Raw genomic sequence first — 14,227 nt, 5'->3', positions numbered from 1 at the left:
AATTTTTTCCAATTGTTTTTCCTCAACTATTATTATTCCCATTATTATTATTGGTTCTTATTCATAATTAATTAATGTTTATTAATGATTCTTGGTTTTTGGTTTATAGTCTGTCATCTAGGGTTTTTGGTGTTAGTTGGGGTTTTTTTTAGTATTTTTGTGCATTTTTTAAAACTTGTAATGAAGTAAATAAGGTTAAATAAACCTTTTAACAAGTGCAAAAGCTGGCTTGCAGCTAAACCTCAAAAAAACCAAGATTATGGCAACCAGCTTGATTGATAACTGGCAAATAGAGGGAGAAAATGTAGAGGCAGTGAAAGACTTTGTACTTCTAGGTGCGAAGATTACTGCAGATGCTGACTGCAGACAGGAAATCAGAAGGTGTTTAATCCTTGGGAGAAGAGCAATGACAAATCTCGATAAAATAGTTAAGAGCAGAGACATCACACTGACAACAAAGGTCCGCATAGTTAAAGCAATGGTGTTCCCCGGAGTAACATATGGCTGCGAGAGCTGGACCATAAGGAAGGCTGAGAGAAGGAAGATCGATGCTTTGGAACTGTGGTGTTGGAGGAAAATTCTGAGAGTGCCTTGGACTGCCAGAAGATCAAACCAGTCCATCCTCCAGGAAATAAAGCCAGACTGCTCACTTGAGGGAATGATATTAAAGACAAAACTGAAATACTTTGGCCACACAATGAGAAGACAGGACACCCTGGAGAAGATGCTGATGCTAGGGAGAGTGGAGGGCAAAAGGAAGAGGGGCCGACCAAGGGCAAGGTGGATGGATGATATTCTAGAGGTGACAGACTCGTCCCTGGGGGAGCTGGGGGTGTTGACGACCGACAGGAAGCGCTGGCGTGGGCTGGTCCATGAAGTCATGAAGAGTCAGAAGCAACTAAACGAATAAACAACAACAAACAAACCTTTTAACAAAGAAGAATGACAATAATAATAATTTATTAAATTTGTATGCCACCCAACTCTCAACAACTCTGGGCGGCTCACAACAATTGAACAAAGAAATTACAATAAAAGCAATAAACATACAAAAATAAAGATAAAATAATGCCTTTTTTGTCCCATGTGGGTGGATTGGTTCCAGGTGGATAACATGGGAGAAAAAGATCTGACATGTTGATCTTGTCATCGGTGGAACGAAAAAAGGATAATATTTCAGGAATAAGGTGTCCCTTTTATGATATTTGCATACTTTGGCTGTGACCTTTCTTATCCTCTGGCATATCTCTGGATTGTTTTCAGAGATCTTTAGTTACTTCCTGGTTAATTTTTTACGTCACCCTTTCTCCATTTATCTCTTATATCAAGGCATTGGACCTAATAGTTTCATTATTAGATTTGTGATTGACCTGGAGGTGAAGGTGACAAACAAACAGACCGAGATACCACACTTTTTCTTTATCATGTAGGAACAGAAGATACCGCATTGTTCCCCAAACTCGTGCCCTCTAGACAAGTTGGGCAGCCATGCTGACTGAGGACTTAGCAATGGCATTCTCAGCACATCTGCAAAAATGCCAGTTGGGGAAAGCTGGTCTCTACTTGGAGACACAATATATTGGGGTTCTCCACTCTGGAAAGTTTCTTACACTTCAGTAGCTTACAATAAGGAAGTGAGCAGATGAAATCTCTCAGCTAGCACCAAATGTCAAAAACAGGCAATGTGGAGAATGTATCATTGCCATGAAATTCTGGGCTGCCAATGTACGTGACCAGGATTTGGAGGGACACTGCTGTTGTTTATTGTGGATTTTATAGCTATCATTTTGGAAAGGGAGCTCCTAGCTGACCCAGCTTGGACATAGAAGCTCTGCTGAATTGAGATTCATGTCTTTGGGAGAAGGAGTGTCCACAGGGTATGGTCAAAAAAATCAAGATGGTGGCCCCTGAAGATCTGCCTGTTTTTTATGTGTGTCATGTGTCCAACACACATAAAAAAACAGCAGAGGTTCGATCACACCGTCACAGCCACCAACTGGACTCTGTTGAGGAACCTCTGCAGACACCTGTGTTTGGGAGATGCTTTCTTTGAATGACCAGATGTGGCACTCCTGGTTGTCATAACCAAACTGGGGTGGGGGCATCTATGCACATTCCAAGATATTCTTCTCCCTAGTTGTCCTTAGCACAGGCCCTACTTCAGCCATTGAAAGTAGAACCTCTTGGTCCTGGTTCATAGAGTACCAAGCAACCAACTTTGCTGGTGTACTAGATTTCTCCTTCGAGGATGTCGGTGGCCCTTTTCCTGCATTTAACCAAGAATAATTATGCCGGAGCTTCATGTCTGAAAGCTGGGGAGGCAGGCGTCTATTTGAGAGGGGGGAAACCTGGTCATTCTGTCGCTGGACTGCAAACTCCAGCATGACGAGTAGGGAGGAAGGCTTGGAGTTGTAATCCTGCAACATCTGGAAGAGGCACAGGATGCTCCTGTTTTATTTGAAGGACTGCCGAATCTCCCTTCCGACCCTGGGAAGGAAAAACAGTGGGGGTCTGGAAGTGGCCAAAGGTGGAAAGAGGTACACAATTCAGTGCTGCACCCTCTCCACCACTGTGAGTTGCATCGTGCCTGTATTTAAATTAAACTCTAGTAATAATGTCTGAATGTGCACTCAGCCACACAGATCAGCATATGCAGACTTTATGCAACCACCTCTTCTTTCTGAAATACTTCTAGACCTGTCAGAAGGATTAACCCCTTCCTTTCTTTATTTGTCTGTTTCCCAAGCCGGGATTAAAGCAAGACCAGATGATCAATGGAAGTCAAAGAATGTTTATTCACCCAAAGATGTCTGCCCAAAGAGATTGATTCTCCATCCTTTTTATAGGTCTTTTTAGTTTAAAATTTAGCCAATCATTATTAATAGAATGAAATGTGTCTGCTTATTACAATAGTTTCTGCTCTGTCAGCACCAACATGAATGTCTGCTTTTCATAGATGGTTCCTGATCTCAGAGTTACAGCAAACTTCCTTATTTATGGTTAAGCAGAAGTCTCTTTATTTACAGCTAAAACAAATGGGCGTTTTATCTTTCCTGTGCGTGTGTTTTTCTATATATAAGATATATGTCCTCCTTTGACACATGATATAAGATATATGTCTTCCTTTGACACATGATATAAGATATATGTCTTCCTTTCCTTACTGCAAACGTGTTCCAATAGATTGAATGTGTTCTCACTCCTCTTTTTTCTTCTCCTCAGGAGAGAAATGTCAGTATGATCCCTCTTTTCGTGGTCCTGTCCAGAAGAGGTAAGAACACCTTGTGCTACGAATGGATGACTGGAGCGCCAAGTGGTGGATCGGTGCTGGTGGAGCTAAAGATGAGGGGGAAACTTAAGCTGCTCAGGAGGGAAGAAGGGAGGCCTTGAACAAGGACATCCATGTGCAAGTGGGGCACTAGAAAAATATTAAGGGGGAATAGTTGCAGTAGGGGATGTTCAGGAGATCTACATTTTGTTTGGGAGGCGGAGTTTTATTTCTGGGTATCAGAAATTAGATCTGCTGTCCGATACACATTTTGGGGACTGAGAATATTTGAGATTCTGAACATTTTCTTTCAAGTAAGCCTATTGGCTTTCAAGCCTGTTACAGGATGCACGTTTAGTGTTTGTAATCTTAAAGTGGGTGAAGAGCTACTAAATTTGTTTATACTTGTGATGAAGGTTGGAAGACATTTCTTTATATATTTCTTTTCTTTTTCTTTATTATAGTCTTCCTTTTCTCTTTCTCTTTCTTTTTTCTGCACTTTTTACTCTCCTTCTCTTTCTTTAGTTTGTATTAGTTTTTACTATTGTAATCAAAATCCTTGATAAAAATTATATGCAAAAAAATGCATGTTCAGTGCTTTAACTTCCCATTTACAATGGATCCACATTTCCTACTGGGGTCAAGTCTATGGTCAGCCTTCTCTGATTTGGCATCCTCCAAACAGGTTGGACTGAGTCCCATAATCCCCTAGACAGCAGGGCTGGTGCTGGAACTGTTCCACCAGCACTGAATTTATACAGGTAGTCCTCGACTTATGACCACAATGGGGACTGGAACCTCTATCACTAAGTGAGGTGGTCGTTAAGTGAGTCATGCCTGATTTAACAACATTTTGCCATGGTTGTTAAGTGAATTGCGTGGTCATTAAGCGAATCTGGCTTCTCCCATTGGCTTTGCTTGTCAGAAGTCAGCTGGGAAGGTTGAAAATGGTGTTCACATGAGCCTGGGATGCTGCGACCATTGTAAATACATGCCAGTTGCCAAGCACCTGAATTTTGATCGCATGACTGCAGGGACTCTGCGATGGTTGTAAGTGCGAGGATTGATCGTAAGTCACTTTTTCCAGCACCGTCATAACTTCAAATGGTCGCTAAATGAATGGTTGTATGTTGAGGACTACCTATATTCCAGGGCATAACCAGGCTGGCTAGGACGCTATGCGAATTGAAGCTTGAGGGGACTGGAGGGCGCCACACTGGGGAGTGCTGCTTCAGGAAATTGTCAGGGAGGAGTGGACTACTTGGAGAAGAGTCTCATGCCCCTCCCAGCCATAGCCTATGGAAGAGCCCAGCATCCAGTGAAACCTAGCAGTTGGGTTCTGGGTCCAGCTTCACATGAACTGCCTGGTGTAGGTAGAAGAAGTGCACTCTGTGCGTAGTATTTAAGGACATTTCTTTCTTTCTTTTTCTTTTTTACTTTTTCCAGTTCTATGACTTGATAAAATATAACTTCCCCAGCAAGATGTATGAGTGTTTGTGTGTGTGTGTGCCTGCCTATACTTACTTGCTGCAGCATATGGCAGCACCGAGCCAACCTTTTTTTTTAATCCGATTGTGTCCAATTCTCGGAGACTGCCTGGACAAGTCCCTGCAGTTTTCCTGGCAGGTTTTTCCGAAGTGGTTTGCCCTGGCCTCTTCCTAGGGCTGAAAGAGACAGAGGGACTGGCCCAAGGTCACCCAGCTGGCTTCATGCCCACGGCAGGACTAGAACTCATGGTCTCCCGGTTTCTAGCCAGGTGCCTTCACCACTGCACCACGCTGGCTCTCGAGCCGACCTTGCCTGACCTCAAAAGAGTTCAGGTGGGTTGGCCTGGTTAGTGCTTGGATGGGAGACCACAGGAAATCCCACATGTGTTAGCTAGCTTGGGAAATTATTAAACATTTCATGGACATGCGCACGAAGTCACCAGAATTTGAGTTTGACAACTGAGCCTTTACCATTTATGTAAATACATACTGTATGTACATAGAAGTTAGTATGTTGACGACTGATCCTTCCTCCCTCTTTTCCAGGAGCTGTACAGATATTATTTGCTGTGCTATTTTTGGGGTCTTCCTCGCTGGCTACATTGTGGTGGGGCTCCTGGGTAAGTAAGTTTCTTAACTTAGAGAAGAGGACTGAGGAAGCTAAACTCAGAAGTATTGTTCCGCTGCAGAGAAACCAGTTTAGTAGACTGCAAATGGGAAATGAAGGTGCACCCATAGTTTTATCTCCATAGGTCATTCAGGTCTTCGACTAGAAATTAAAATCTGGAAAGCCTGTGGTGAAGGCATTAGACCGGGAATGTGGAAATGCAGGTTCTGGTCTCTCCCTCAACCCCAGAAACTCCCTGGAAGATTTGGGGCTCTCCTTCTCTCTGTCAGCCCAAGAGTCAGAGTGGGGTAGAAGGGAAGGGTTTGAACTAGGCACAGGGACTGCTGCGTTCTGGTCCTCCTTAGCCACAGAAGCCATCTGGGCGACTTTGGACCAGTCTCTTTCAGTCTTTGATTGATTGATTGATTGATAATGTGCCACCAAGTCGTCGTCATCTCTTAATGGCAACATACACAGATTTACTCCATGAGGATCTGTCCCTCACCTGCTCCTTCAGGTCTTTCAACAGTGCCCCCATCGCCAATGCAGCTGAGTCCATCCCCCTTGCCGCTGGTCATCTCTATACTCTATTTATTATACTAAATTTATTTATTTATTTTTCAAATTTCTATTACCACCCATCTCTCCCAAAAGGGGGAATCTTTTGGGAGTAAATGTAGTAAATAATACTATAATCATTAGATTATTATTAATTATTGTTATATTATTATAATTATTATATAATGATGCTGGTCATAGTATAATTTATTACAGTACAGTATACCATAGAATAGTATAGTGTACTATACTACAATTTATTATAGTATAATGTAGTATAATATAGAATAACATAGTATTTAGTATAATTTATTATACTAGTAGTATAATTTATTATACTACTACTATATATAAAAGCAGAATAGGAAGAGTATTGATGCTCTTGAACTTGGGTGTTGGAGAAGACTCCTGAAAATAACCATGGACAGCCAAGAAAACAAACCGATGGATCTTCGAAAAAAATCAACCCAGAGATCTCCCTCGAGGCCCAAATGACCAGGCTCAAGTGATCCTACTTCGGACACACGATGCCAAGACCCGGATCTCTGGAGGAGGCTCTGATGCTGGGAAAGGTGGAAGGAAAGGGAAGAGGAGGACGACCAGCAGCAAGGTGGATGGGCTCAATTACAGCCGTGATTGGGGTGCCCTTGGAAGACCTGAAGGACCAGGTTGGGGACAGGTCTTCCTGGAGAAATCTATCTATGTGGTCACTAGTTAAAAATGACTTGATGGCTCATAATCAATCAAACACACGCACAAAGAAAAAAAGTAGATAAACAGACTCTACTCTTACACATGCACATGTATAGGATGCATATGATTTCATATTGTATGTATATAGTCCTCTCATATACAGGCCCGCAGCTAGCGTCTGTGTCACCCGGGGCAAACATGGATCCTATGCCCATTTTGGTGCCCCCCCCCCAGCGCAGTGCCCGGGGCACATGCCCCACTTGCCCCCCACTAGTTGCAGCCCTGCTCATATATACGCAAGCAGAGCCATGCTTAGAGCAGAGCGACAGGCCATGTGGCAGTAAACAAATAAATAATATATGTGAGACTCGTCTTATTTAGTATAATAAATAGAGTATATACCCAAAAAGAGAGAGAGGCAGAATGTGCGCATGTGCTTTCTTTAACTGTCAAGTAATAGAAACTGTTCCCATCTCTGAAGATCTAGGAAAACGTGCAGTCTTGGCTAGCATGTTGGGAAGAAGATGGCCAAAGATTGCTGATGGCAAAGCCAGGGTGGCATGGAAAATGTTCAAAGGTCAGCCTTTGGCCATCCCAGTGGTTGCATCTGACTTCTGAAAAGCTGTAGGACTGAAGACAGCCGGTCCTTTGATGCAATTTCCTTTGTCGCTCAAATGAATGGGTGCTGACTAGGCTAGCCTATTGTCCCTGAGTTATGCATTTCCTGGGAACAGGGAATAGATCATTGTTTTGCCAAGCCTGTACTTCAGCTGGTCAGCCTTAAGCATTCTATTCTCTAAGCATTCAGAATCAATCTTATGGAAGGCAAGAGCCCTGAGTTTGGGTAACAAGAAGTAAGAACGGTCAGATCGCCTCCTTAAATTTCCCTAAAGGATCTCCTCCCTTGAAGGCTTTAAACAGGAGAGATGTGTCTCTCCCCCAGTCCTCCTACCCGCCCCCCCATAATAGCTAAAGTAGTAGATTTGAACTCCTGGGGTTGAGAAACAAGGAGAAATTCATTTGGGAATTGAAAAAAAGGAAGAGAGATCTGCGGTTTCCATGTTCCATGGCATGATTTGTAGTTTTGGTCTAACCTGATGCAGCTTCTCCTTGACCTTGTCAACAGCTGCACTGGTTACCAATATGTTTCCAGGCAAAAATCCTTAGGTGGTTGGTGTTATCTTTCAACTCAAGAAGGCTCAACTCCATCCTGCCTGCCCCTATAGATCAGCAGCTTTCTTCTCTGCCCAGTTATGGCTAAGGCAGTTTGTTTATTTCAAATATTTTTGCCATTCCACATCTAGGGACTAGTTTTGCAAGGTGAATGGAGTGATTAGCATGTAAATCTTTAAAAAAGACAACAGCAAGGTACAAAATGATGAAGTTAGCACAAAACTATCAGGAGGATTCAAAGAGATGCCATATCTTCGCATGACACCAAAAGCCAGGAATCCTGAAGGCCGTTTTGTCATCGCAGACCGGAGTACTTTTACAGGCACACAGTAACCAGCAAACACAGAAATTGTTTCCTGTAGGATCTGTTCTTGGAAAACTGTCCTGAAAAGGGGTGCCCTGTGTCTGAGATCTTCCCCCAAACCAAAATATCTAGTCACCCAAGTTTGAACAGAAGCAGACCATCAGCTTCCCAAGGTCCAAACAACTGGAGGAAAAAATAGAAGGTGGGAACATTATGTATACCACTTTGGGTTTTACAAAAAGGAGGAATAAAAATCTAATGAATAAAATTAAAAAGCTGGACAATCCGCCTGATTTTGAAGTTCTCCCCTTCTCTACTTCCTGGGACTTCAGAGTCCTGGAAGGTTTCAGATACCTGATGAATATTGACTGTAAATTATTAAATACTGATTTTCTCTCCTTCCTTCCTTCTTCCTTTTTTTTTTTTTTGGCAAGCTTGGCTGTACGGTGATCCTCGACAAGTGATTTACCCCCGAAATTCAACGGGATCCTATTGTGGAGTTGGCAGCAATCGGTGCGTTTGGAACCCTGGGAAGAGGAACCCATCAAAATGGTGGTTTGGCCAGAGGGAGGGATTTTAATAAGCACCCCAGTGTTGGAATTCAGAAACACAGCCTGATGGACAGGCCAAGATCTCACATTCTCCCCCCTGTTTTGTACTGGACCAAGAGTGTCTGCAAAGTGTGGTCAAAAAAGTCGAGATGGCTGCCGTGACAATGCAGTTGAAACTCTGCCTGTGTCCTTTATGTGCATGTATATTAACAAAAGCAGAGCTTGGATCACATCGTTGCAGTGGCCATCTTGACTTTTTTGACCACATCCTGCAGAAACTCTTCTATACCCTGCCCTGCTTTTACTTTCTCCTGTCCGTCATGCCTTCTTGTTTCTCTTTTTCCACATTTTCTCCCCAATCTTCTCTTCCTCTACAACTACAGCCTTGGCTCCCATTTCCTTAAGTCTCTTGTGATGTTTTTACATGGCTGGGTAGAAAGGAAATCAATTTAGGTGGGTGGGAAATTTAACCAAGTGCAGACACCAACAGTTTTCCTGGAATAAGAAACCTGTAATACAGGTAGTCCTTGCTTAGCAACCACAATTGGGACAGGCAGCTTGGTCACTAAGCACCACAGTCACTAAGTGGAAAATCGCATGACTGCAATAGGCTTACGACCTCACTTCCCCTTTGGTCATTAAGCAAGACATCACGTGACTGTGACTTGCGATTTTAATTCTGCCTTCTCTATTAACTCTGCTTGTTGTAAACCAGTTGGGAAGCATGAGAATGGCAATCACATGACCGCAGGGATGGCCCTAAATGAGAGGATTGGTTGCAAAGCTGTTTTTTATTTCAACCATCGTAACTTCGAACAGTTGCTAGACGAGGCAGTCAGTAAGCGAGGACTACTTGTATGAAAATGCAGGAATTGAAGGAGTTGTTTTGGAGGGGCCAAGGGCAGCAAATACCAGGTTCAGAGGAGGATCTACTTTATTTGTTTATTTATTTTATTTATTATTCAAATTTTATTACCACCCATCTCCCCCAAAAGAGGGACTCTGATTGTTTTGTTAATATCACAAAGATCCCCAGCTGGAGTCATGTGCAAAAAATAGGTACAAAATAGTGTTTAGCAGTTGGTTAGGCAGACATACGTTGAGAAGGAAGCAACCCAAGCATCAGTATTTCATTACTCGGATTTATTTCTTTTAATATGTTCTTCAATCTCTCTTTTTCTGTTTAGTGGCAAACCTTATCTTCTCTACTTCAACCTCATGAAATGTGTCACAGAACTGAACCCAGTGACAGTGGCAATGAAAGGAGTGCAGTGCCCTACCACACAGGTACGTGTTGGAGGTGGTACAGATAGTCCTCAGTTAGTGATCACAATTGGGACCAGCAACTTGGTCATTAAGTGAAGCAGTCGCTAAGTGAAACCACGACTGTGCTTGTGATCTTACTTCAGTTTTCCTTTGCTTTACAGACCTGTGAAGGTCGTAAATGCGAGGATTGGTCATAAAGTTACTTTTTCATCACCGTTGTAATGGTGAATGGTCACTAAAAGAGGCAGTTGGAAAACAAGGACTACCTGTAAATCTGCTTTGGAGCATGACCTGCCGGGGCCTTTGAGCCTACCAACCTTCTTACCCATAATTTTAATGTTTAGGGTTTTTTAAATGAAAAAAAGTACAGGGAAGCTAGCAGTGTACCAACCTGGATTTCCCACAATGCCTCTGGGCCTCAGACCCAGAGGATGCTTTGCCAATCTAGCAGCTCACCTGGCCAGGAAAAAAAAGGGGAAGTTGGGGTGCTAAGCAGCAGCGTTGTGACATCGTACCTCAAACTCCGCCTCTTTGGGGCTGACGTGCAATTTCACGAAGGAGGCAGAAAAGGGGCGGAGCTCGCATCCCAACGCCCCTCCCTTGGACGCTGCTGCTGAGGAACCTCCATGTCAGTTCACTCTCAGGTCAATAAGCATTTTGTCCCGGCTGTGGCCCCTGCAGTAGCCATTTTGTGAGAGTGACAGAAATGCTAAATGTACATCCCCAGTGGCTGGAGACTACTGGTATAAACAGGTAAATTTAGAAAAGGGAAGCTGTGAACCTCAACTGACCAGAGCAGGAGATCACCTTGCAAGCCAGCGTAGCTGGATTCACTTGCTGCTCAAATTGCCCTCTTTATTCTCTTCGGCTGCCTGAAATGGAGCAGAGACTCAGGAAGAAAAGCTTCCCTTCTTGCCTTCGCTACTTTCCTTGCGCAGTGGGGAAAGCTTCATGTACTGAATTTCTGAGAACACTGTGATTTGCCTCATACCAGCTAAGGTCATAGATTGGTCTTGCTTAATATCCTCATAGTGCCCAGAATGGGTAACTCGTAGTCCCACCAAATGAAAGGTTATCAAATCTAGGCTGGAAAAGCTGAATGGCCACTAGATGGCAGCAATGCAATACTGAAAACCCTCCCTCTTTGCTGCCATCTAGTGGGCAACTGAATTTTCGCAGTCCTAATCTGGTGGCCCTACACCAAATCTTGTATTTGTGCCCCCCACCCCACCCCAAGGCCTCTCCAACTCCATTCTGTAATTTTGGTCCTACAGTTGCCAAAAATCAGTGGTGACGTCTCCTGCTATTTTAAAAGAGGAGATGTTAAAAACTTATATAAGAGTTAACATAAAAATAAATACAATCCCAGTTCTACAGTTATGACATTTTCCCCACCATTACAGTATATCTCTCCAACAACCTAAGAGACAGCTTTATACATGGACTTCACCAGATGGACAACACCGAAATCAGATTGACTACATCCTTTACTGCCAAAGGTGGCGGACATCTGTACAGTCGGTAAAAACAAGAGCCGGAGCTGACTGTAGTTCAGATCACGAACTTCTTCTTGCACAATTTAGGATCAGACTAAAGAGATTAGGGAAGACCCACAGATCAGCTAGATATGAGCTCACTAATATTCCTAAGGAATATGCAGTGGAGGTGAAGAATCGATTTAAGGGACTGGACTTAGTAGATAGGGTCTCGGAAGAACTCTGGACAGAAGTTGGCAGCATTGTTCAGGAGGCGGCAACAAAATACATCCCAAAGAAAGAGAAAACCAAGAAGGCAAAATGGCTGTCTGCTGAGACACTAGAAGTAGCCCAAGAAAGAAGGAAAGCAAAAGGCAACAGTGATAGGGGGAGATATGCCCAATTAAATGCAAAATTCCAGAGGTTAGCCAGAAGAGATAAGGAATTATTTTTAAACAAGCAATGCGCGGAAGTGGAAGAAGACAATAGAATAGGAAGGACAAGAGACCTCTTCCAGAAAATTAGAACCATCGGAGGTAAATTCCAGGCAAAAATGGGTATGATCAAAAACAAAGATGGCAAGGACCTAACAGAAGAAGAGGAGATCAAGAAAAGGTGGCAAGAATATACAGAAGACCTGTATAGGAAGGATAACAATATCGGGGATAGCTTTGACGGTGTGGTCAGTGAGCTAGAGCCAGACATCCTGAAGAGTGAGGTTGAGTGGGCCTTAAGAAGCATTGCTAATAACAAGGCAGCAGGAGACGACGGCATCCCAGCTGAACTGTTCAAAATCTTGCAAGATGATGCTGTCAAGGTAATGCATGCTATATGCCAGCAAATTTGGAAAACACAAGAATGGCCATCAGATTGGAAAAAATCAATTTATATCCCCATACCAAAAAAGGGAAACACTAAAGAATGTTCAAACTATCAAACAGTGGCACTCATTTCACATGCCAGTAAGGTAATGCTCAAGATCCTGCAAGGTAGACTTCAGCAGTTCATGGAGCGAGAATTGCCAGATGTACAAGCTGGGTTTAGAAAAGGCAGAGGAACTAGAGACCAAATTGCCAATATCCACTGAATAATGGAAAAAGCCAGGGAGTTTCAGAAAAACATCTATTTCTGTTTTATTGACTATTCTAAAGCCTTTGACTGTGTGGACCATAATAAATTGTGGCAAGTTCTTAGTGGTATGGGGATACCAAGTCATCTTGTATGCCTCCTGAAGAATCTGTATAACGACCAAGTAGCAACAGTAAGAACAGACCACGGAACAACGGACTGGTTTAAGATTGGGAAAGGAGTACGGCAGGGCTGTATAGTCTCACCCTACCTATTCAACTTGTATGCAGAACACATCATGCGACAAGCTGGCCTTGAGGAATCCAAGGCTGGAGTTAAATTCTCTGGAAGAAACATTAACAATCTCAGATATGCAGATGATACCACTTTGATGGCTGAAAATGAAGAGGAACTGAGGAGCCTTATGATGAAGGCAAAAGAAGAAAGTGCAAAAGCTGGTTTGCAGCTAAACCTCAAAAAAACCAAGATTATGGCAACCAGCTTGATTGATAACTGACAAATAGAGGGAGAAAATGTAGAAGCAGTGAAAGACTTTGTATTTCTAGGTGCGAAGATTACTGCAGATGCTGGCTGCAGTCAGGAAATCAGAAGACGTTTAATCCTTGGAAGAAGAGCAATGACCAATCTCGATAAAATAGTTAAGAGCAGAGACATCACGCTGACAACAAAGGTCCGCATAGTTAAAGCAATGGTGTTCCTCGTAGTAACATATGGCTGCGAGAGCTGGACCATAAGGAAGGCTGAGAGAAGGAAGATCAATGCTTTTGAACTGTGGTGTTGGGGGAAAATTCTGAGAGTGCCTTGGACTGCCAGAAGATCAAACCAGTCCATCCTCCAGGAAATCAAGCCAGACTGCTCACTTGAGGGAATGATATTAAAGGCAAAACTGAAATACTTTGGCCACATAATGAGAAGACAGGACACCCTGGAGAAGATGCTGATGCTGGGGGGAGTGGAGGGCAAAAGGAAGAGGGGCCGACCAAGGGCAAGGTGGATGGATGATATCCTAGAGGTGACGGACTCGTCCCTGGGGGAGCTGGGGGTGTTGACGACTGACAGGAAGCGCTGGCGTGGGCTGGTCCATGAAGTCACGAAGAGTCGGAAGCGACTAAACGAATAAACAACAACACAGAATATCTCAATCCCATAATGTTAATGAAGCCTCCAGCTATCCCATTCCCTCTGTTTATGCTGGCTGGCTGAACTCTCTTAAAATTTCATTCTACAATTTTGCCAGTTAGAAAATAAAATGGAGATTTGTGCTTGAACCCACCCTATACCCATCCATGTGTCATCAGAGGGTTAAGAGCCAAGAACAGAGCCATTTGAAGAAGTTGGCAATCCTAGTTGCCCAGGAGGGGGCTTATTTTGAACCATTCCTTCCAGGACTCAGACATGGTGTATAATTTGGATATTGGACCAGAGGAAAGGGTTCAGACCCACACTCTTCCATAAAAATTGGCTTGGTGGCTTTGAGCCAGGCACTGTCTCTTCCCCAATCTGCCATGCTGGATTGTTATGAGGATAAAATTAGTGGAAGTATTGTGCTTTCTAGGGGAAAGGCGAGGTATGCATCTAGCAAATAAGGCAGGTGGTCCTCCCTTAACGACTGTTCATTTAACAACAGTCATAAAGTTCATCTTGGGGGTGGCTATTATAGATCTCTCCCCAACAAACAAGATCTACGCTGCTGGATTTTATATTTTTGACTCTATATTTATTTTATTTTTATAGAGTATTTATACTGTAATTTATG

General features: G+C 43.2%; 1 protein-coding gene across 1 annotated transcript in view; it reads left to right on the top strand.

The window, feature by feature from the left end:
* Nucleotides 1-14,227, top strand: part of SLC44A4 (solute carrier family 44 member 4) — a 55,408-nt gene that overhangs the window by 16,306 nt on the left and 24,875 nt on the right. Inside the window, exons 2-5 of the mRNA XM_063291233.1 lie at nt 3,223-3,271; nt 5,302-5,375; nt 8,525-8,603; nt 9,829-9,928. Coding sequence (XP_063147303.1) covers nt 3,223-3,271; nt 5,302-5,375; nt 8,525-8,603; nt 9,829-9,928 — 302 coding nt within the window. The remainder of the gene's footprint in view (nt 1-3,222; nt 3,272-5,301; nt 5,376-8,524; nt 8,604-9,828; nt 9,929-14,227) is intronic.

Source organism: Candoia aspera, chromosome 2 (genome assembly GCF_035149785.1).
Source record: "Candoia aspera isolate rCanAsp1 chromosome 2, rCanAsp1.hap2, whole genome shotgun sequence".
Classification (NCBI taxonomy): Eukaryota; Metazoa; Chordata; class Lepidosauria; order Squamata; family Boidae; genus Candoia; species Candoia aspera.
This window is presented reverse-complemented; position numbering and strand designations above follow the sequence as displayed.